The sequence below is a fragment of the Mirounga leonina genome, unplaced genomic scaffold, assembly GCF_011800145.1.
Source record: "Mirounga leonina isolate KUSES-001 unplaced genomic scaffold, KU_Mleo_1.0 Mir_115, whole genome shotgun sequence".
NCBI lineage: Eukaryota > Metazoa > Chordata > Mammalia > Carnivora > Phocidae > Mirounga > Mirounga leonina.
The window spans coordinates 96,804,842-96,824,522 of record NW_023270268.1 but is presented as its reverse complement, the minus strand read 5'-3'; the positions used below and the strand labels follow the sequence as shown (position 1 = coordinate 96,824,522).

Sequence of the window (19,681 nt, the reverse complement as noted above, 5' to 3'; positions counted from 1 at the left end):
AGTCACTTTGCAAAATGGTTTGGCAGTAAGCTGAACATAAAAATTCTCTCTGATTCAGCAATTCTACTAGTAGGTATGTATCCTTCAGAAATGGATACATGTGTACTCTAATGACATGTACTATAGTGTTCATGGCAGCATATTTATAATGGTCCCCCAACAAAACAGCCCAAATATCCACCAGTTACTAGAATGGATAAACAAATTATGTATGTTCACACAAAAGAATACTATATAGCAATGAAAAAAAGCAAATTGCTGTTACTTATAACAATATCAGTAAATCTCACAGATTTAATGTTAAGGAAAAGAAGGCAGACACAAAAGAGTACATACTATGATTTCTTGATATAAAGTTCAAAACAGGCAAAACTAATTTATGGACACAGAATCAGCATAGTGTTTACTGTGTGGAGAGTTGGGTGGGTAAAGAGTGGGAGGGAACTTCTGGGATGTTGGTAAAGTCTTTCTTGATCTGGGTAGTGGTACACATGTGTGTTTTCTTTGTGTAAATTCATGGAGCTATACACTTCAGATTGCAGTATCTATGGTATATCTCAATGAAAATACAAAAAAAAAAAAAAAAGATTCCAGTTAGGAAATTAGTTATACTCATAAAAAGGATTTCATTGTGCTGAAAGTTCTATTTTGGTAAACATCTCAAATAAGCTTATAGTTCGTTTGAAACTGAATTTATCCTAAATATTCCAATATATTTTATAAACTTTGGGAGCACATGGTTTAGCTTGCTATAATTTTATATAGCAAACAGTAGCAGCAGAGATTCATATAAGTTGAGTCATTTGATACAGTCAAAGAGAAAGTTATTCTACAGTCAATTTATTATTTTTATTTTATTTTATTTTTAATTTTTTTTTAAGATTTTATTTTTATTTTTCAACAGAGACAGAGAGACAGTGAGAGAGGGAATGCAAGCAGGGGGAGTGGGAGAAGCAGGCTTCCTGCCGAGCCGGGCGCCCGATGTGGGACTCGATCCCAGGACCCTGGGATCATGACCCGAGCAGAAGGCAGACACGTATTGACTGAGCCACCCAGGCGCCATCTACAGTCAATTTAAATATAGTTCATAATTGAGCCACTTTATTAACCATTAAATATTATTGCTTTATGTGAAACTTCTATGTAAACATAACTACATATTCATAGAATATATCATTGATACAGATTCTAGGTACAAAAAATATTTTTTTCTTAGTATTCAGAGAGTATAGCAGAGTGATTTCTCATTGATAGCTATTGAGTCCTGTGATTATGTTAAGAACTTTATGTTTAAAAAAATCATTTTTTCTGTTCTTCTAGTTTTAAGAATGTGGAATATCTGAGGGATATAAATTTTCCTCTTCCCTCAGTAGCTTATGTTTAACTATATCTCTTCTGAATCTATTTTGTATTTTCTTGCTATTCGTGTCTATCTGGAGAACTTGATATTTCAGAAGAGTTGAATATGTTATTTTTCTTAATTTTCTAAGATGATGCCTATTGATATTACACTGCCATTGTTATGGCTGAAAAGGCCCATGAGGGACTAGCATGGTATTCCATGCTGGTACGAAATTAAGTTTTTTTTTTTTTAAATAGATTTTATTTATTTATTTGAGAGAGAGGGAGAGCAAGGGGAGGGGCAAAGGGGAAGGGAGAGAGAGAATCTTAAGCAGACTCCACACTGAGCACAGAGCCCAACTTGGTGCTTGATCCCAGGACCCTGAGATCATGACCTGAGCTGAAATTAAGAGTAGGAGCCACTCAGGCGCCCCTGAAGTTTATTCTTTGACTCACAACTGTATTAGGTGTCTGATATCATATCTAGCTTCAAGATGGGTGACTATATTTGCTATCTGATGTTATAAGTGGCTTTTGGAAGCAAAGGCTTCTGGCTAATTACAAGTATAAGCAGTAATAGGAATGTTGCTATTTAGACCTAGAATTAGTCAGAAGGTTTGCTCCCAAAGAGATAATCTGTTTATGATTACACACCATTCTGCTATCTTCTGAACTTGCTACCTGGTAATCAAAGTTCAGTTTCTTGAGAATGGGTTTCCAAGGCTTCTTTTTATTATTTTTATTTTTTTAATAGATTATTTATTTATTTGAGCAAGGGAGAGAGAGAGCACAAGCAGGGGCAGCAGCAGAGGGAGAGGGAGAAGCAGGTTCCCTGGTGAACAGGGAGTCCAATATGGGGCTCAATCCTAGGACCCTGGGATTGACCTGAGCCAAAGGCAGACAATTAACCAAATGAGCCACATAGGTACCCCACAAAGTCTTCTTTTTAATAATATTAAGAAATATTTCTTTTTAACAGAAAGATTTGTGTATAGTCAATTGTTTGTGGATTTAATCTAATTTCAGCACGAAGATGGTACTATTGGATTTTTTTTTTAATTACAGAGCTTTTAAATAGGTATTCATTTAAATTTTTGTTTCCAGATGTGTGATTCTACTTTTATAATTCAAAACTAAGTGTTAAGTCTTCCTATTCAACTTTTTAATTTTGAACATTGTAAACCTTCAGAAAAGTTGCATGAGTAGTATAATAAAACCCATATGACATTCCCAAGATTCACCAATATTTTTTGTGGCAAAATGTACATAACATAAAATATACCATTTGAACCATTTTTAAGTGTTCAATTCAGTGGCATTAAGAACATTCCTGTTGTGCAACCATCACCACCATCCATCTCCAGAACTGTTTCATCTTCCCAAACTGCAGCTCTACCTATTAAATCATAATTCTCCATTCCCCCTACTCCCAACTGCTGATGATCACGATTCTACTTTGTGTCTTTATGAATTTGACTGCTTTAGATACCTCATATAAGTGGAACCACACAATATTTGTCCCTTTGTGTCTGGCTTCTTTCTTTTTTTTTTTTTTTTTAAGATTTTATTTATTTATTTGAGAGAACGTGAGAGAGAGAGCACAAACAGGGGCAGAGGGGGAGGGAGAAGCAGACTCCCCACTGAGCAGGGAGCCCCAAGTGGGGCTTGATCCCAGAATTCTGGGATCATGACCTGAGCCAAAGGCAGCCACTTAACCAACTGGGCCACCCAGGCATCCGTGTCTGGCTTATTTCACTTAGCATGTCTTTAAGGTTTATCTATGTTGTAGCATGTATCAGAATTTCATTCCTTTTTAAGGCTGAATACTATTCAGTTGCATGTATATTGCACATTTTGCTTATCCATTCATACATTGTTGGAGTTTTCAGTTGTTTCTACTTTTTAGTTATTGTGAATAATGCTGCTGTGAACACTGATATACAAATCTCTGTTTGTGTCTCTGCTTTCAATTCCTTTGGGTATATACCTAGAAGTGGAATTACTGGATCATAGGTAATTCTATGGTTAGCTTTTTTTTTTTTTTTAAAGATTTTATTTATTTATTTGAGAGAGAGAGTGAGAGAGAGAAAGAGCACAAGAGGGTGGAGCGGGAGAGGGAGAAGCAGACTCCCTGCCGAGCAGGGAGCCCGATGCGGGACTCGATCCCGGGACTCCAGGATCATGACCTGAGCCGAAGGCAGTCGCTTAACCAACTGAGCCACCCAGGCGCCCCTCTATGGTTAGCTTTTTGAGGAACGGCCATACTGTTTCCCTTAGTGGCTGCATCATTTTACATTCTGCCCAGCAATGTATGATTACTCCACATCCTTGCCAGCACCTGTGATTTTCAGTCTTTGTAATAACAGCCATCTTAATGGGTGTGAAGACTCACTAATTTCAAAACTTTATTACATCAAAGGATTCGCAGAATATTCTGCAATTCCTGCCTTTTTATTACTTTAACTCAGTGTATCAAAATGGCATGTGTCCTTTGTATATTGTTGCCATTTTTTCTTATATTTTCATCCCCAATTTTTTCTATCATGATGAGCTTTACTTAGGTATTAGGGGGCTTGATTATTCTAAAATATTGTTAATTATATGATGTTATGGTATTCAGTAGGATTGTTGGCAACATTGGTGACAATACAAGTGGAAGACATACTTTTATCCTTGTTAATAGTTGCTTTGTTAAATAGTACACAGTTTTAACAGTAGAATTCAATGATATCTTAAAATTCTGTTGCTAATTAATAATGGATTATTTGTATAATTTATAATTTTTTGAAACAGACTGACATATGATCAATTTTTTGAAAATTATTTTAAAGTAAGTTTTGTATCTTCTTTCATATACAACTAAAAAAATGATTTTTTACAGCAAATTCTGTATGGTAGGGGTGCCTGGCTGCTCAGTCAGAAGAGCATGCAACTCTTGATCTTGGGGTCATGAGTTCAAGCCCCATGTTGGGTGTAGAGGTCATAAATAAATAAATAAGTAAATAAGTAAAATAATATATATATTACAAAATTTTGCATGGTAGATTCTATAGTTTGTGATGCTGCCTTTTTAGTTTAAAGATTTTTCCAGGTATTCAAAAGGCAGCTTTGGGGTCCCTCAAAAAATCTGGAGACCTAGCTGTATGAAAGAAGTTGAGTAAAATTGGCTATATCATAAAGCTTGCTTCATTTTTTTTGATGATGGGTAATGGGTTAGATAAAGACTTCTATATTTTAGGATACTGACAAATAGCAGTCAAACATACTAATTGCCTAAGTCCATGAGTGCTAACAGCATTAGGTGATTTAGTCAGATCTTTAAAAAGAGTTCACGATGCTGTTACCTATATATTCCTAGTCTTTGGCTTGCTAAATGATCTTCGCTGTATGGTGCTGTGTTCTAAAAATATATGTATGTTCAAAGTATGTTTTTACTCCCTGTGTTATTATTGTTTTTTTAAATAAAGATTTTATTTATTAGAGAGAGTGAACACAAGTGGGGGGGGGGCGGAGGGAGAGGGAGAAGAAGCAGACTCCCTGCTGAGCATGAGCTGATCCCAGGCCCCTGAGATCATGACCTGAGCCAAAGGCAAATGCTTAACCAACTGAGCCACTCAGGCACCCCTCACTGTGTTATTATTAAGCAAATAAGAGGATTTTAACCAAGATCTTGCCATAAATACAAAGCTTTCTTAATTATAGAAATGTTATATAGTTATTTATATTCCATAGCCCCCTCCTTGATTAAAGATTTTTTCAGATAAGCCATTAACACATGATTTCTCATTACATGATTTCTTATTAATGTGATTTTTCCACAAGTTAGGATCAAGGGCTTATTTTTGCATAATGGCAAATGTCTTTCAAGGTTTTGTCCTCAATAATGGGAATGTTAAAGTGTTGTTTTGTTTGTGTTTGATAAGGCAGGTGCCATTACTTCTCTTCCCAGGTATTGGGAACTTCAAAATGAAGACTAGAGATGAAACAACTTTTAATTTTCTTTTCTAAAGAAAAAAAGTGTATTTCTAGACCACAATTAGAGGTAAATGGATCAAAGATGGGGAATATGTCACATACAAGAATAGTGCCTTACGTTTAATTTTATTTTCCTTTAGTGTTAACACAGTCATAATGAAATTAGGACTGGCCAAAAAGAAAATTTAAATAATTAAAAACTACTTCTTTCCATTAATCATCAGGAAAATGCAAATCAAAACCACAATGAGGTATCACCCCACACCTGTCAGAATGGCTAGAATCAGAAACATAGGAAATAACAAGTGTTGGCAAGGATGTAGAGAAAAAGGAACCTTTGTACACTGTTGGTGGGAATGCAAATCAGTGCAGTCACTGTGGATAACAGTATGGAGTTTCCTGAAAAAAATTAAAAATAGAATTACCGTATGATCCAGTATTTCCATTACTGGATATTTACCCAAAGAAAATGAAAACACTAATTCAAAAAGATATATGCACCCCCATGTTGCAGCATCATTTACAATAGCAAAGATATGGAAGCAACCCAGGTGTCCATCAATTGATGAATGGATAAAGAATGGTATGTGTGTGTGTGTACAGATATATATAATGGAATATTACCCAGCCATAAAAAAGGAATGAGATTTTGCCATTTCCAACAACATGAATGGACAAGGAGGGGTATAATGCAAAGTAAAATAAGACAGAGAAAAACAAATACCATATGATTTCACTCATATGCAGAATTTAAGAAAACAAAAGAAAAAGAACAAAAGAGATAAAAACCAGACCTAAATACAGAGAACAAGCTGGTGGTTGCCAGAGGGAAGGTGGGTGGGGGGATGGGCAAAATACGTGAAGGGTATAAAGAGTACATTTATCATAGGTAAAGTATAGAATTGTTGAATCATTATATTGTACACCTGAAACTAATATAACACTGTATGTTAATTATACTTAAAAAAAAAATACCTCTGGTTCCATTTTAAGTTGTACTCTTCAGATTTTTAGAACCAACTCTCTTTTTATGTTTGCTGTGAGTAGATGTAGCGTCCACCCCTTGGAAAGTGGAACCTGGAGGTGATCAACTGAGAACCATGACCTACACTATAGTCCTTAATAATCCACTTACTGGAAAGTGCACTGCTGCCACAGAAAAGCAGGTATGTCTACCCTGCCAGTATTCCAAAATAATCATATGTGTGGGAAAAGAGAGGATGCTTGTCATAGTCACCAGTTTACAAGACAATTTTAAGAAACAAGCGGCAAGAAAAAAAAAAGGGAGGAGAAACTGTCAGATTAAAAAGAGATTTAAGAGGCATATCAACCAAATCAACACAATCCTAATTCAAACCAACTAAAAATGTATTTATGAGATTTAAGGAATTACTAACTTTTACATGTAATAATGGTATTGTAGCTATATTTTAAAGAAATGAGTATCTTTTAAAGATATACAATAAAGAAATTACAAAGAGATACACTGGCATATTTATGAATAAAATCATACTGATGTCTGGGGTATCCTTTAAAGTTAATCTAGCCAGGCAGAGCATGGTGGTGGAGGGAGGGAATGTGGGGATGGGGTACAGATGAAGCAGGACTGAGCAAGAGTTAATGTTGTTGAAGCCAGTTGATGAGTTTATGAGGGTTCGCTAGACTTCATTTCTACTCTTGTGTGTGTTTGAATTTTTTCATAATAAATGGTTAAAATAGAACACTACTAGAATCTACAGGATCATGTCAAGAGTTAGGGCCAAATAACTAGAGGGCTGCAGTGATGTATGGGAAGAGATTATAAGATAGTCAGTGCTCTACTCAGTGGCCAGCATGGCACTGTCTTTATAGTGGAGTTTGTGTTTGACCAAATTGTATTGAAGTAGAGTGTATCTGTTCTGGTGGCTCAGTTGGTTAAGCGTCTGCCTTCAGCTGAGGTCATGATCTCAGGGTCCTGGGATTGAGCCCCACGTTGGGCTCCCTGCTCATTCGGGAGCCTGCTTCTCCCTCTCCTTCCGCTCCTCCCCCTGCTTGTGCTCTCTCTCAAATAAATAAATAAAATCTTTAAAAAAAGAAAAAAAATATCTTAATGTCTGAACTAGTTATGTGATTGTGGCTTTTGTCCAGTATTAAAAGGACTTAAATTTTTTTCAAAAGATTTTCTTTCTTTTTTTTTAAGATTTTATTTATTTATTTGATAGAGAGAGACTGCGAGAGAGGGAACACAAGCAGGGGCAGTGGGAGAGGGAGAAGCAGGCTTCCCGCTGAGCAGGGAGCCCGACGCGGGGCTTGATCCCAGGACCCCGGGATCATGACCTGAGCCAAAGGCAGACGCTTAACAACTGAGCCACCCAGACACCCCTTCAAAAGATTTTCAAACATTTAAGAAAAGTTTGGTATTTTGATATTGCGGTCTTTGATAACCTTGAAAAGATACGGTTAAAATGAGGAAGGATTGGCCAGCAACCACTCCAAATCCTGTTTAGGGAAAGCAGTGTTTTCTTTAGTTGTCCTTTTCCTTCACTTTTTTGGTGAAGGGTGATTGTTAAATTTTTAAGAATTTTGGGGTGGATCCTTGCTTCGTTCAATTGGATATTGAATTGTTCCCCTATCAGCAACATTTAAAATTCTTTATAAACTAATCACATACACAAGAGACTATATGGCTTCTCTCTCCTCCTCAAACCTAAAAGAAAGAAAAAAATAATTGTACAATGAAATGACAGAGAGGCAGCAAATACTATTTCTGTAGGTCCCATCTTCTCAATTCATAGATGGCACAGCCAACATGGAGGCTCTTCTGGTTTGTATGTAGGCTTCTCATGTCTTTTATAATTTATTTATTTATTTATTTATTTATTTATTTTTATTCTTATGTTAATCCCCATACATTACATCATTAGTTTTAGATGAAGTGTTCCATGATTCATTGTTTGTGCATAACACCCAGTGCTCCATGCAGAATGTGCCCTCCTCAATACCCACCACCAGGCTAACCCATCCTCCCACCCCCCTCCCCTCCAGAACCCTGTTTGTTTTTCAGAGTCCATCGTCTCTCATGGTTCATCTACCCTTCCGATTTCCCCCGCTTCATTCTTCCCCTCCCGCTACCTTCTTCTTCTTCTTTTTTTTTTTTCTTAACATATATTGCATTATTTGTTTCAGAGGTACAGATCTGAGATTCAACAGTCTTGCACAATTCACAGCGCTTACCAGAGCACATACCCTCCCCAGTGTCTATCACCCAGTCACCCCATCCCTCCCACCCCACCCCCCACTCCAGCAACCCTCAGTTTGTTTCCTACAATTAAGAATTCCTCATATCAGTGAGATCATATGATACATATCTTTCTCTGATCTTTTATAATTTTTGAGAAGGAATTCTAGTTATATATATTCTAAATTGGCAATGAATTTGATATATTAAACTTGTACCTGCAAAAAAATTTTTAATCTTATTTTGGCAGACACTCTATAAAGAAAGTCGGGAAGCACAATTTTATTTGGTAGATTCAGAAGTACTGACACATGATGTTCCCTACCATGAGTACTTCTATACCCTGAACAGATACCATATCATCCGATCCTCAAAACAGAAATGCCGGCTGAGGTGAGCTATGGTAAATGAGTGTTTTAGTCAGCCTAGGTGAGATTATATTCTGGAACACAGCAATCCTAAAATCTTAGTAGCCTTACACAACCAAGCCTTATTCCTTGCTCAGTTTACACATCCACCAATGATCAGCAGAGGGATGGGGTTCCTTACTCAAGGCCCATTGCTGTTGGGTGCTTTGATATCCTGGAGCAACCCAATCCAGAATATGTGTCGTTTCAGTTGCTACAGGAAGAAGAGAGAGTTATAGAACTGTGTTCACAGTCCAGTGACCAGAACTAGTCACAGGACTCTATTTAATGTCAAGGCGGCTGTGAGTTCTTGAGGAGCACATGGTGAGCACATTGCTGCAATGGGAAATAAGAAATGGTGGTGCATCAAAGATAGTGATGGGCCACCACGTGCTTTGCCTGGTCTTAGCGAATGTAGTTACTTTCACCTAATTTTTGACCACTAGAGATTTTTTTATAAAAGGCATTTAGAAAATTTAGAATTTATTTTGAGCCTTTATTGCTATTTAAGTAAAGAAAATTCAGGGCTAGAGAAAGAAAAGAATAAAATGCCAAGTACTTAGAAGGAAAATTTCATGAAGTTATTAGCAGCATGCAGCAATTTTTTAAGAAATCATCATTAGTGAACAAATTTTCTTTTATAATCTAATGACTTTGAGTCTTTTTGGCTTTCCACTGAATATAATCTTACACTTAATTGCAATGTTAATAGAGCTAAATTCTTTCCTTTAAATAAATATTCTTCTTTCCTCCTTATTTTATTAGAGTTTCCACAGATTTGAAATACAGAAAACAACCATGGGCCATTATCAAATCTCTAATTGAAAAGAATTCCTGGAGTTCCTTGGAGGACTATTTCAAACAGCTTGGTTTGTAAATTTCTTGATTTATCTATTTTTGTAAAGATAGTATTTATTAACAAAACAGATTGATTCTTTATTTGGATTCATAGCTGGAACTAGTAGATAATATTGGATTGACTCCCACTGAATGGTTCTAACTATACCTCACTAGGAATTTGAAAACTTCTAATTTTTTTTTTTTAAAGACAGAGAGAGAGAGACAGCGAGAGAGGGAACATAAGCAGGGGGAGTGGGAGAGGAAGAAGCAGGCTTCCCACTGAGCAGGGAGCCCGATGCGGGGCTCGATCCCAGGACCCTGGTGTCATGACCTGAGCTGAAGACAGATGCTTAACGACAGAGCCACCCAGGCACCCCAGAAAACTTAATTTTCATTGGTCTAACAAACACTTATGTTTATTATATGCCAGATGTGTCCTGTGTGCTTTATAAATATTAGCCCCTAACAACCCTGTGGAGTAGGTATTATTTTTTTTCCATTTTACTAAAGAATAAATATTGAAAGAGAGAGAGAAGTTAAGTGACTTGTCCAAATCACACAGTTAGGAGCGATCACAGCCTCTTCAAAGAGCCAAGGAATCTGACTGCAGTGAGAGACTGCTTAACTTGATCACAAATACACACTTGTGCTCCTTGGTGCACCCCCCTTCTCCTGCAATCCTTATGAATGCAGCTTCCCTGGGTTTATGCAGGCCCACTTAGCAATGGTAGGTATCATGTACGTGTATGGATTTGGTGACAGTGGGTACTAGACTGGGGAAGTGATGTAGTTCTGTTTGAATATTCCTTAAAATAAAACATGAGAAAAAATATATATATACATGAATATAATTAATTCTGGTTAAAAGCTCAGGGCAAATTAAGTCTTCATCATCTAATTTGTTGACTATTTTCCTTGCTCTTCTCTCTTGGCTATTCTTTATTAAACTCCTAATCAGGAGCAAAGAAAATGAAATTCAAAAATTAGTTTGGCCACTGGATAATGAGCTTCTAATAAAAAATCTGGTGAAGGAAAGGTTGAAACAAATGACAAAAATGAGGTTTTTAGGTTGTTTGCAGATTTTCCTTACCAATACTTACTTTTTTGCAAACCCTTATTGAAAAGTAGAACTATTATATGCTGCTACTTCCTTTGATATTGACAGTCAACTACCACAATCTATCTTGGAAATCTTTCTAATGATCAATATAAGTGGCTAGCCTGTTGTTTTCATAACTGAAATCTTTATGTTAATATTTAATACAGCACATGGTGAATTTGCTCTGATGATCCCATCATTTATTAATACAGATAATTCTTCCTAGAATAGTGAAGCCTCATTATATGATCACTTTGCCGTCCAAAACTTTTTAAGAGTAAGGTTTGAATCTAGGCCATAAGAACCTAAGTAATAGTTAAAGAAAGTTACCAAGGCTTAAACAAAAACAAAAACAACCTAAAAACAAAACCCCTCCTGCCCCTATATCTTATAATTGAAGTTTCTCCACTATCTAAAGATTTTTTTTTCCTTCTTAGAATCACACTTGTTAATGGAAGAATCTATGTTAAATCAGTCCATTGAGGACACAGGAAAACTTAGCAGCCTGCGAAGGAGAAGGCGAACATTCAACCGAACAGCAGAAACAGTTCCTAAACTTTCCTCTCAGCGTTCTTCTGGAGATGGGGGCTTAGATGCCAAAGGGGATATCTCAGGTAGCTGTTATCTGGTAAACAGAGATGGAAGATTTTAGTTTACTTACATGAAGCAGAATATGTGTCTTATTTATGGACACATCAGGAGGTCTCCCTTTTTCCTCTCCTTTTCTGATAATGTTTATCAAACTCTGAGTTCATTAAAAATAACTAATGTATAAGTGTGAAGAAGCAGTCACAAAATGGCAGGCATATGGCCAGTTGATGTATTTTATTGGGCCCACGTAATATTTTAAAAATTGGACATTTTTATATAAAAACTCCGATCTGACAGCTTTGGACTCAAATCCCTTCACAGCAACAATCAGTCAGAGCTTAGTAGTAGCTAGTCCAATAGACAGAGCATGTGCTCCCCAAGTCATCAGTCCCTACCACTGTCCCCGGCTGCTGGATGCTTCACTCATGAATTTCTGACCTCGCATTTACAGACATTTAGTTTCTACCCTTGAAAGTACTAAACTAATTATATGCTTTTAATCCTTATGTACCTCAGGTCCAGCCCAACAACTTGCAAAGAAGAATTTGACTTTTACTATCCACACTCTCAATTTTATCCACACCTTGCCTCTACTGTTACTCCTTCCCTCTCAGAACTATAAAACTGTCTTCCTTCTCATCCCTCTACGTTATCAAATCCTCTTCTAAGGCTTATATCTTAGTGTGAATGTTTATCTGTGATGTAAGCTTAATAATGCTTTAGTTTTGGAATTTAAAAGTTTGGGCAGCAGAGAACAGGTGAGGATAATGAAAAAAAAATTTTTTTTTAAAGATTTTTTATTTATTTGACAGAGAGAGACACAGTGAGAGAGGGAACACAAGCAGGGGGAGTGGGAGAGGGAGAAGCAGGCTTCCCGCAGAGCAGGGAGTCCGATGTAGGGCTCCATCCCAGGACCCTGGGATCATGACCTGAGCCGAAGGCAGATGCTTAATGACTGAGCCACCCAGGCGCCCCTAAAAATTTTTTTTAAAGGAGAGAATCGCTGTACATAAACCCAGCTCAAATATTATTTGCAGAGATGGAACTTAGCTAGAGATCATACATGATGCATTGAATTGCTTATTTTAGAGTAAATTAAATTGCAATGTAGGCCGAATTTGCAGGACTGGTGCAGGTTTTCTTTTTGTAGATTTGTTTCTAATTAGTCCAGATATTAGAAACCAAAATGGGTGCAGGGAATTTACCCTACATCAAGTTGTCTTTACAAATCATGTAAAAATTTTCTTCTCCAGTGTAAGTGGAATTAAATTTTAACCAGTGTTTGTTAATCGCAGTCCTGTTCTAATATATTTGTGTGTGTGTGATCTGCAGGAAAGAAAAAGGAAATGGAAAGCTATAACATTGCCCTTATTGTGGTGATGAGTATTTTGTAAGTATTTGTTTTGAATGCTTATTTTGCTTGTGTCTTCACTTATCTTTTAATAAGTTCCAAAAGGATTTGGATGCATTTGTATGTTGTGTAGAAATTGCCACTATTTGACTAATTTTGGTCTACAAAAACATTAATTTTATATGCTTCCGTGTGATAGTTTTTGGTTTTCAGGAGAATTATTAAATTTGAGGGAATGCCAAGTACACATTCAATAAATGTTTTTTCATTAATTAATTAAGTAGGCTTCACACATGGAGCCCAACACAAGATTTGAACTCATGACACTGAGATCAAGACCTGAGCTGAGATCAAGCATCAGACGCTTAACTGACTGAGCCACCTAGGCGCCCCTAAATGTTTTATTTGTTAAATTAATCTGACTTATTTCTACCATTACAGGTTTTTATTGGAAGTTCCCTAAACTTAAAGAGAATATTTATCTAGGGGCGCCTGGGTGGCTCAGTTGTTGGGCGTCTGCTTTCGGCTCAGGTCATGATCCCAGGATCCTGGGATCGGGCCCCGTGTCAGGCTCCCTGCTCGGCAGGAAGGCTGCTTCTCCCTCTCCCACTTCCCCTGCTTGTGTTCCCTCTTTCACTGTGTCTCTCTGTGTCAAATAAATAAATAAATAAATAATCTTAAAAAAAAAAAATATTTATCTATGTAGGCTGATGAAATTCCCAATAGTGTTATTTTGCTCTATTTGATTAGACCAGTGATCTTTACCCTTTAGGATCACTTTCTAAAATGCAGATTTCTAGGCCCCAGACCCAGAGATTGAGTCAGTAGGTCTTGAGCAGGGATCAAGAACCTCAGAGTATTCTATAGGAATCTACTCAGGCAGACATATTTAGACGACTATTATCTACGTGGCTGTATTTGAGTATTGAGGTAGTCAATTAGATTTAATTGAATTGGTTCTGACTGGGTGATACACTCTTGGTGAATATTTTTTGGAAGGAAGTTCTCATATCAGCTACTTTTTCTAATTATGGATTTCAGAATGTAGAAAATGTTTGATATACCTTTGAGTTTTACAAAAGATTTTCATATTCTGCTTAAGTTGGTTTGCTACGACAATTTTGAATATTAAATATTATCGGTGATCTTTTATAGTACTATGTACTATGCAGAAAATTTATAGTCAGATGTTGAAATGTTGATCTAAATACTATTTTAGTGCCACAATTATATCATAGATTTGATTTTCTTGCTCCTACCTTAGTTTTCATTTTTTTAAAAAAATCCTCTTCTGGGCAGGTAAAGATGAATACTGCATATTTTTAAGGGCAAGCCAATATTTTAACAGAAAAAATAAGAGAGATATGATGCCACCTATATATTTGCATATATGTGTAATAAGAAATATATCCATTCAATTGAAAGGCTGCTATGAGAACCAGTAGAGTAAGTCCATTTAGCATGTAACATTTTATATATGATACCATTCATGTATATTTGGGATTTTATACTTCCTTTGTCTACATTGAACTAGAAGAAATTTTTCTGAATAGTAATTTAAAAAATTTGTTTTGGCTTTCCATGGGAGTAAGGTGCCTGTTCATCTATGTAAGATCAAGTCCATATTGATCTTCATTTCCTTTTTGAAGTGCAGCATTATGGGGTGTATAATTGCTTAAGCTGAAGGCACCCAAAAATAGATCTTAAAAGCTTACCTGGTAGATTTCTAAGCTGGTGGTCACACATCAGCACTGGCTGGGATTCCTCCCAGAGAGTAAAGATATCAGGGACAATCCCAGCCGGCTTTGAGGACATTACTGTCACTCTAGTTACCTTTCAACTTTTTCCTGTCTATTTAATACCTAAATGTAATTATTTCATACAATAAAATAGGAGTAACTGATTTAAATAATAACAGTTGGAAACTAGTCTAGACAACATACATTTTTAGAGTTTTTGCGTGTATGTTCTACATGAGCTGTGCTTTGGGCCTGGATAAGAGTGGATTAACAGCTATGATTTGCTCTGCCTAGTTTGCTGTTGCTAGTTCTGTTGAATGTGATGCTGTTTCTGAAGCTGTCAAAGATAGAATATGCTGCTCAGTCCTTTTACCGTCTCCACCTCCAAGAAGAGAAATCTTTACAGTAAGTCTCTCCCCTAACCTGTTATTATTTCAATAATTCTTTGATTGTAGAAAACTTATTCTAGTTTAGAGATTTGGATCTGCTAACTGTTCTGTAGTCATAAACTTTTTTTGTTTAATTTTTTGTTTCGTTTGCAAATTTATAGGACATGAATGATTTTTAGAAATGAAAGATTAGAAGCTATTCCCCTGATTTTTAAGATTTTTTTTCTTTCAGTTTAGCCTCTGATACGGTGTCAAGAGTGGAAAATATTCAAAAGAAAAAGGATCAGGCCCGTAGTCTAAAAGGAGTGCTCCAGGACTCCATCGTGATGCTTGAACAGGTAGGCAACTCTGTACCATAGGACTCAGTACTTTCATAGCAGTATGAACCAGTTGCTCTTCTGGTTGTGTGAGAATATTCACGATACCATTATTTGAAGAAACTCCCCTCCTAGAGGCGACTACCCTTGCCAGTTTTTGTATTATGCTTTTTATGTGTACAGTCACTTGTATTTTTTTTCAGAATGAAAGCATACACTGTTCCATACCCTCATTTTATAAGTAGTAATATATTTTGAAGATGTTTCGTTATCAGCATGTACATTTGACTCTTGAATAATGGTGGGGTTAGGGCTGCTGACCCCTGCACAGTCGAAAATTGTATATAACTTTTGACTCCCCAGGAACTTAACTACAAATAGCCGACTGTTGAGCAGAAGCCTTACTGATAACACAGTCAAGTAACACATATTTTGTATGTTATATGTATTATATACTATATTTTTACAGTAAAGTTAAGCTAGAGAAGAGGAAGTGTTAAGAAAATCATAAGAGAAAACACATGTACAGTGCTGTCCTGTAAAAAATCTGTGCACAAGGGGTCCCATGCCATTCAAACCCATGTTGTTCAAAGGTCAACTGTATACATCTACCTCATTCTTTTTATTGATACTCCTATATAAAAATTTATGCTTAACTCTTTTTATAGAAATGGTAGATACTGTATACACTGTTGGTTATCTTATCTATTAACCAATATCTTGGAGATGCTTCCATATTAGTATATAAAGGACTTCCTTTTCTTTTAACGACTGCATAGAGTTCAGCTGTATAAATGTGGTATAATCATTTTACCAGTTCTCCATTGAAGAATGAACATTTAGGTTATTTTGATGTTTTGCTATAAACATTTATCTCTTGAACACAGTATCATCAACATGTGCTGCTCAGTTCCATGAACCAAAACTTAGAATTCCCTTTGAAAAATAAAGATTACTATTTCCATTATGATACAGTATATGCATACTTTTCGAGATTGAAAACTAGAGAGTGGTAGAAGAAAACCTATAGTTCTAGCATTCAGGCAGTCACTGTTAATATTTTATTTCCTCCCATCCTTTTCTGCTATGCATTGGTTTGTTTTTTAGAAGATCCATTTATTGAGCATTTCTCAGGATATCATGTGGGGCATTAAACTACCTACCTTCAACTAGGCATTTTTCAGTTGCACAGTATCTACAGCTCCTGGTGACATTCTCCACCACCCCCCCCCACCCCCCTCAGCAAGAGTGGGTCATATTTGCACTTTTCCTCCTCAGCCTCCTATTTCTCTCAAGGAGAAAAGAGAGTTTTCCTCTCCTTCTATAACCAAATCTATAGATCTCCAATCGCTGCACCCCGTCCTCTTGTCCATGCCTGTCAGAGAGTCCCAGCAGGTGTTAGTGGGAGATTCCATCCGTCACCCTCCAGCATCTGCTTTCAGTCTCCCTCAGTCAGCTGGATCTTTCCCATCTGCACATAGCCCTGCTCTAGTCTCTCCTACATTAAAGCACCCACACCATCCACATCCTTCTCTGTCTGCCCATCTCTCTTGCTTCCTTTCACGGTCTGGCTCTTTCAGAGTTGTCTGCTGTGGCTGTCACTACTTTGTCCTTCATAAGCCATTCACTTTCTAAAGGTTTTATTTTCACCAAAGTGACTCCTTCACATGGTTAACTTTTCTACAAGGTTTGTTCAGAAAAACAGCAGTCCCACTATATACTTTGCCAAACACAACAATCTTTAACTCTTTTAGTTTCTTTTTGTGTTTACCTCATATTTATAAACAACAAGCATGTATTGATACTTCTTGATTTTTCAGTTTTAGACAGATCTTTCGACCTCCTGTTATGGAAGACAAAGGTTTTCTTTTCTTTCTTGTCCTCTTTTCTGATTCCCCCATCCTCCCAAGGAAGTTAACAATTTTGGTTAGTTCAGTATCCAGTGTTTGCTTTGTTTTGACTAAGTTTGCTATTCTGAGCTGAGCCATGGAATAAACCATGATTACTTTTTCTTTTCTGTGCTTTTTCTTATCCCTGAAATTGTCTTATGACAGTTAATTAGTTTATTGTATTATTTATAAGTATCTCATCTCCTAAAGCTCTGTTGTAGGCGTCTCCTCTCCTAACCTTTGTTCACCTCAGGTCTTCTATGAGTGGAGCCTTCTGACTGGCTCCAGTCAGGCCCAGGGGCCCTCTCTGCAGGTGCACAGCTCTGGTCCCGGGGATTCCTGTTGAATACCTCCTCTGTTTCCTATATCCAGAATGGTTTACTCCTTTCTTTGAATGAAACATATCCTTTAGTAGCTTCCTGAGAAAGAGAACGTGGATGTAATATTTTAAGACTTCACTAGTGTGAAAAGTTTTTATTCTGTCCTTCCCCTTGATTAATAGTTTGGCTGGGGGTAGAATTCTAGCTTGGAAACAATATTCCTTCAGAGCATTTCTCCATTGTTTTTCAGCTTCCAGTGTTGCTATTAAGAATTCTGAGGCTGTTAGCATCCTTCATTCTTCAGTCTGGAAACTCATGCCTTTTAGTTCTGGGAAATACTGAGTTACACAGTTGATGATCTCCTCCCCTCCACTCTCTCTCTTCTGACTTTCTATGGCTCCTGTAATTCAGATGTCCGCCTTCTTTTGGACAGGCTGTCTAATCTTATTTTTTCTTTCCAGCTTCCATGTCTTTGCCTTTTTGTTCTGCTTCCTCAGAGTTCCTCAACTTAATCTTTACATTCTTATGTCTTTCAATTTTTGCTAACAAGTTTTTAATTTCAAAGACCTATTACTTTTTTGAATTTTTTTTTTAATGGCACTGTGATCTTTTAAAATGACTATATATCTTCATCTCTCTGATCATATTACTGATGGTTAAAATTTTTCCCCTTCTTGCCTACTCACTTTCCATCAAGATCCTTTCCCTGTTTTGATTTTTATCCTTAGAGTAAGAGGATTTCATTAGATGTCTGTAGTCCTTGGTTGTCAGCTTGTGTGGATCAGAAGCTCTTAAGCTCTTAATGTGGGTTGGGTTGGTGTACCCTGAACTTCTCTGTAGATCTGGCAGGGCTATTGGTTGAGAAATCCTGGTATCACTGTCTTTAGGTCTTTCCTCTTAGATTGGTCAGTTCCCATAGAGGAGCAGCTGAAGGATTAAGGGCTGCCTGCCAGCATTTTAGAAGCAGAGTGAAAGTAGAGGGATGGAGGAGGCCAGGGCATAGGGGGATGGTCTCAACACTTTTTTGTATAATCCTCATTTTTAGTCCCTTTCTCTTTATTCCGACTTCCAGAGATTCCTGTCAATTCCTGAGGCTTTTGAGGATTCTTCAGGGTAAATGTGGTTGGTTCTCAGCTTTCTCCACAGTTAGTTTAGGATTCCACTTTTTTTGGTCTGCTAAGTCATCCATCTGCTTTCTAGTTTCCGATGTTGTGTTGCTGCTTTTGCTGTTTCTGTTCTCCCTGTCCTCCTGGATTTATGCCTTAAAAAATCCCTTTATTGTGCTTTTAGTGGGGTTTCAGGAGGGAGCAAAATTAGATGCCTATATTTAAGCCACTTATTTGCTCTTCACCTCACTCCTGCCTTGTTTTCTTCCCTCATATCTTCCAATGATATTGCTCAAGCTAAGGTCCCCAGTGACCTCTGGCTTTTAAAATTAATATACCTTTTTTTAGTTTACATCTTACAGTGTGAGCATTTGACAAGAGCTGACCACTCCTTTCTTGAAGCGTATCTAATCTTTCCTTCTTTAAAACCATAAAAAACCCAGCCTTATTGTGATATAAATGACATACTATAAAATTCACCTTTGAAAGAATTCCTAGCATATTCACAAAGTTGTACAACCATCACCACTGCCTAAATCTAGAGCATTTTTATCACCCCCAAATGAAACCCTGTTCCCATTAGCAGTCTCTCAGCTCCTACAATCACTAATCTACTTTTTATTTCTATAGGTTTGCCCATTCTGGACATTTCATATAAATGGAATTATATGCTATATGGTCTTTGTGACTTGTACCTAGCATAAAGTAAAACTGCTTTTTGCTGGTTAAAACCATCTCCTCTCCCTGGCCTAGTACTCCAGGCTTTCTCCTCTACTTCCCTTTAGGTGGTCTCATCCACTCCCCTTACTTGTGCTACACATGTCATTGATTCCCAAACCCATCTCTCTTACCGGACCTCTTCCCTGAGCTCCAGGTCCACGCAGTCACCTGCTGACTTGGCATATTCACCTGGATGCTAAGAGGCCACTACTAATTGATCATGTTCAAGACAGAATTCAGTTTTCATCCTGAGCCAGACTGATTCTCCTCTAGCTGACGTGTTTCAGAAAATGACACTGTCATCCTCCAGTCAAAAACTTAATGCCTTGTGGAAGTATATATTTATATATGTGATGACTTGTTTTAGTTCTGTATCCATC

At 37.0% G+C, this 19,681-nt stretch overlaps 1 protein-coding gene across 4 annotated transcripts in view; it reads left to right on the top strand.

The window, feature by feature from the left end:
- GRAMD1C (GRAM domain containing 1C) overlaps positions 1-19,681 on the top strand; it is an 86,861-nt gene that overhangs the window by 64,733 nt on the left and 2,447 nt on the right. For 2 of the 4 annotated variants that reach the window (XM_035000141.1, XM_035000139.1), the window contains 7 exons: positions 6,364-6,482; positions 8,784-8,926; positions 9,706-9,809; positions 11,317-11,493; positions 12,803-12,860; positions 14,855-14,965; positions 15,182-16,530. In XM_035000141.1, coding sequence (XP_034856032.1) covers positions 6,364-6,482; positions 8,784-8,926; positions 9,706-9,809; positions 11,317-11,493; positions 12,803-12,860; positions 14,855-14,965; positions 15,182-15,308 — 839 coding nt within the window. In that variant the 3' untranslated portion in view covers positions 15,309-16,530. Of the gene's footprint in view, positions 1-6,363; positions 6,483-8,783; positions 8,927-9,705; positions 9,810-11,316; positions 11,494-12,802; positions 12,861-14,854; positions 14,966-15,181; positions 16,531-19,681 lie in introns of those variants that run through there. The other 2 variants (XM_035000142.1, XM_035000140.1) reach the window with 2 other exon arrangements.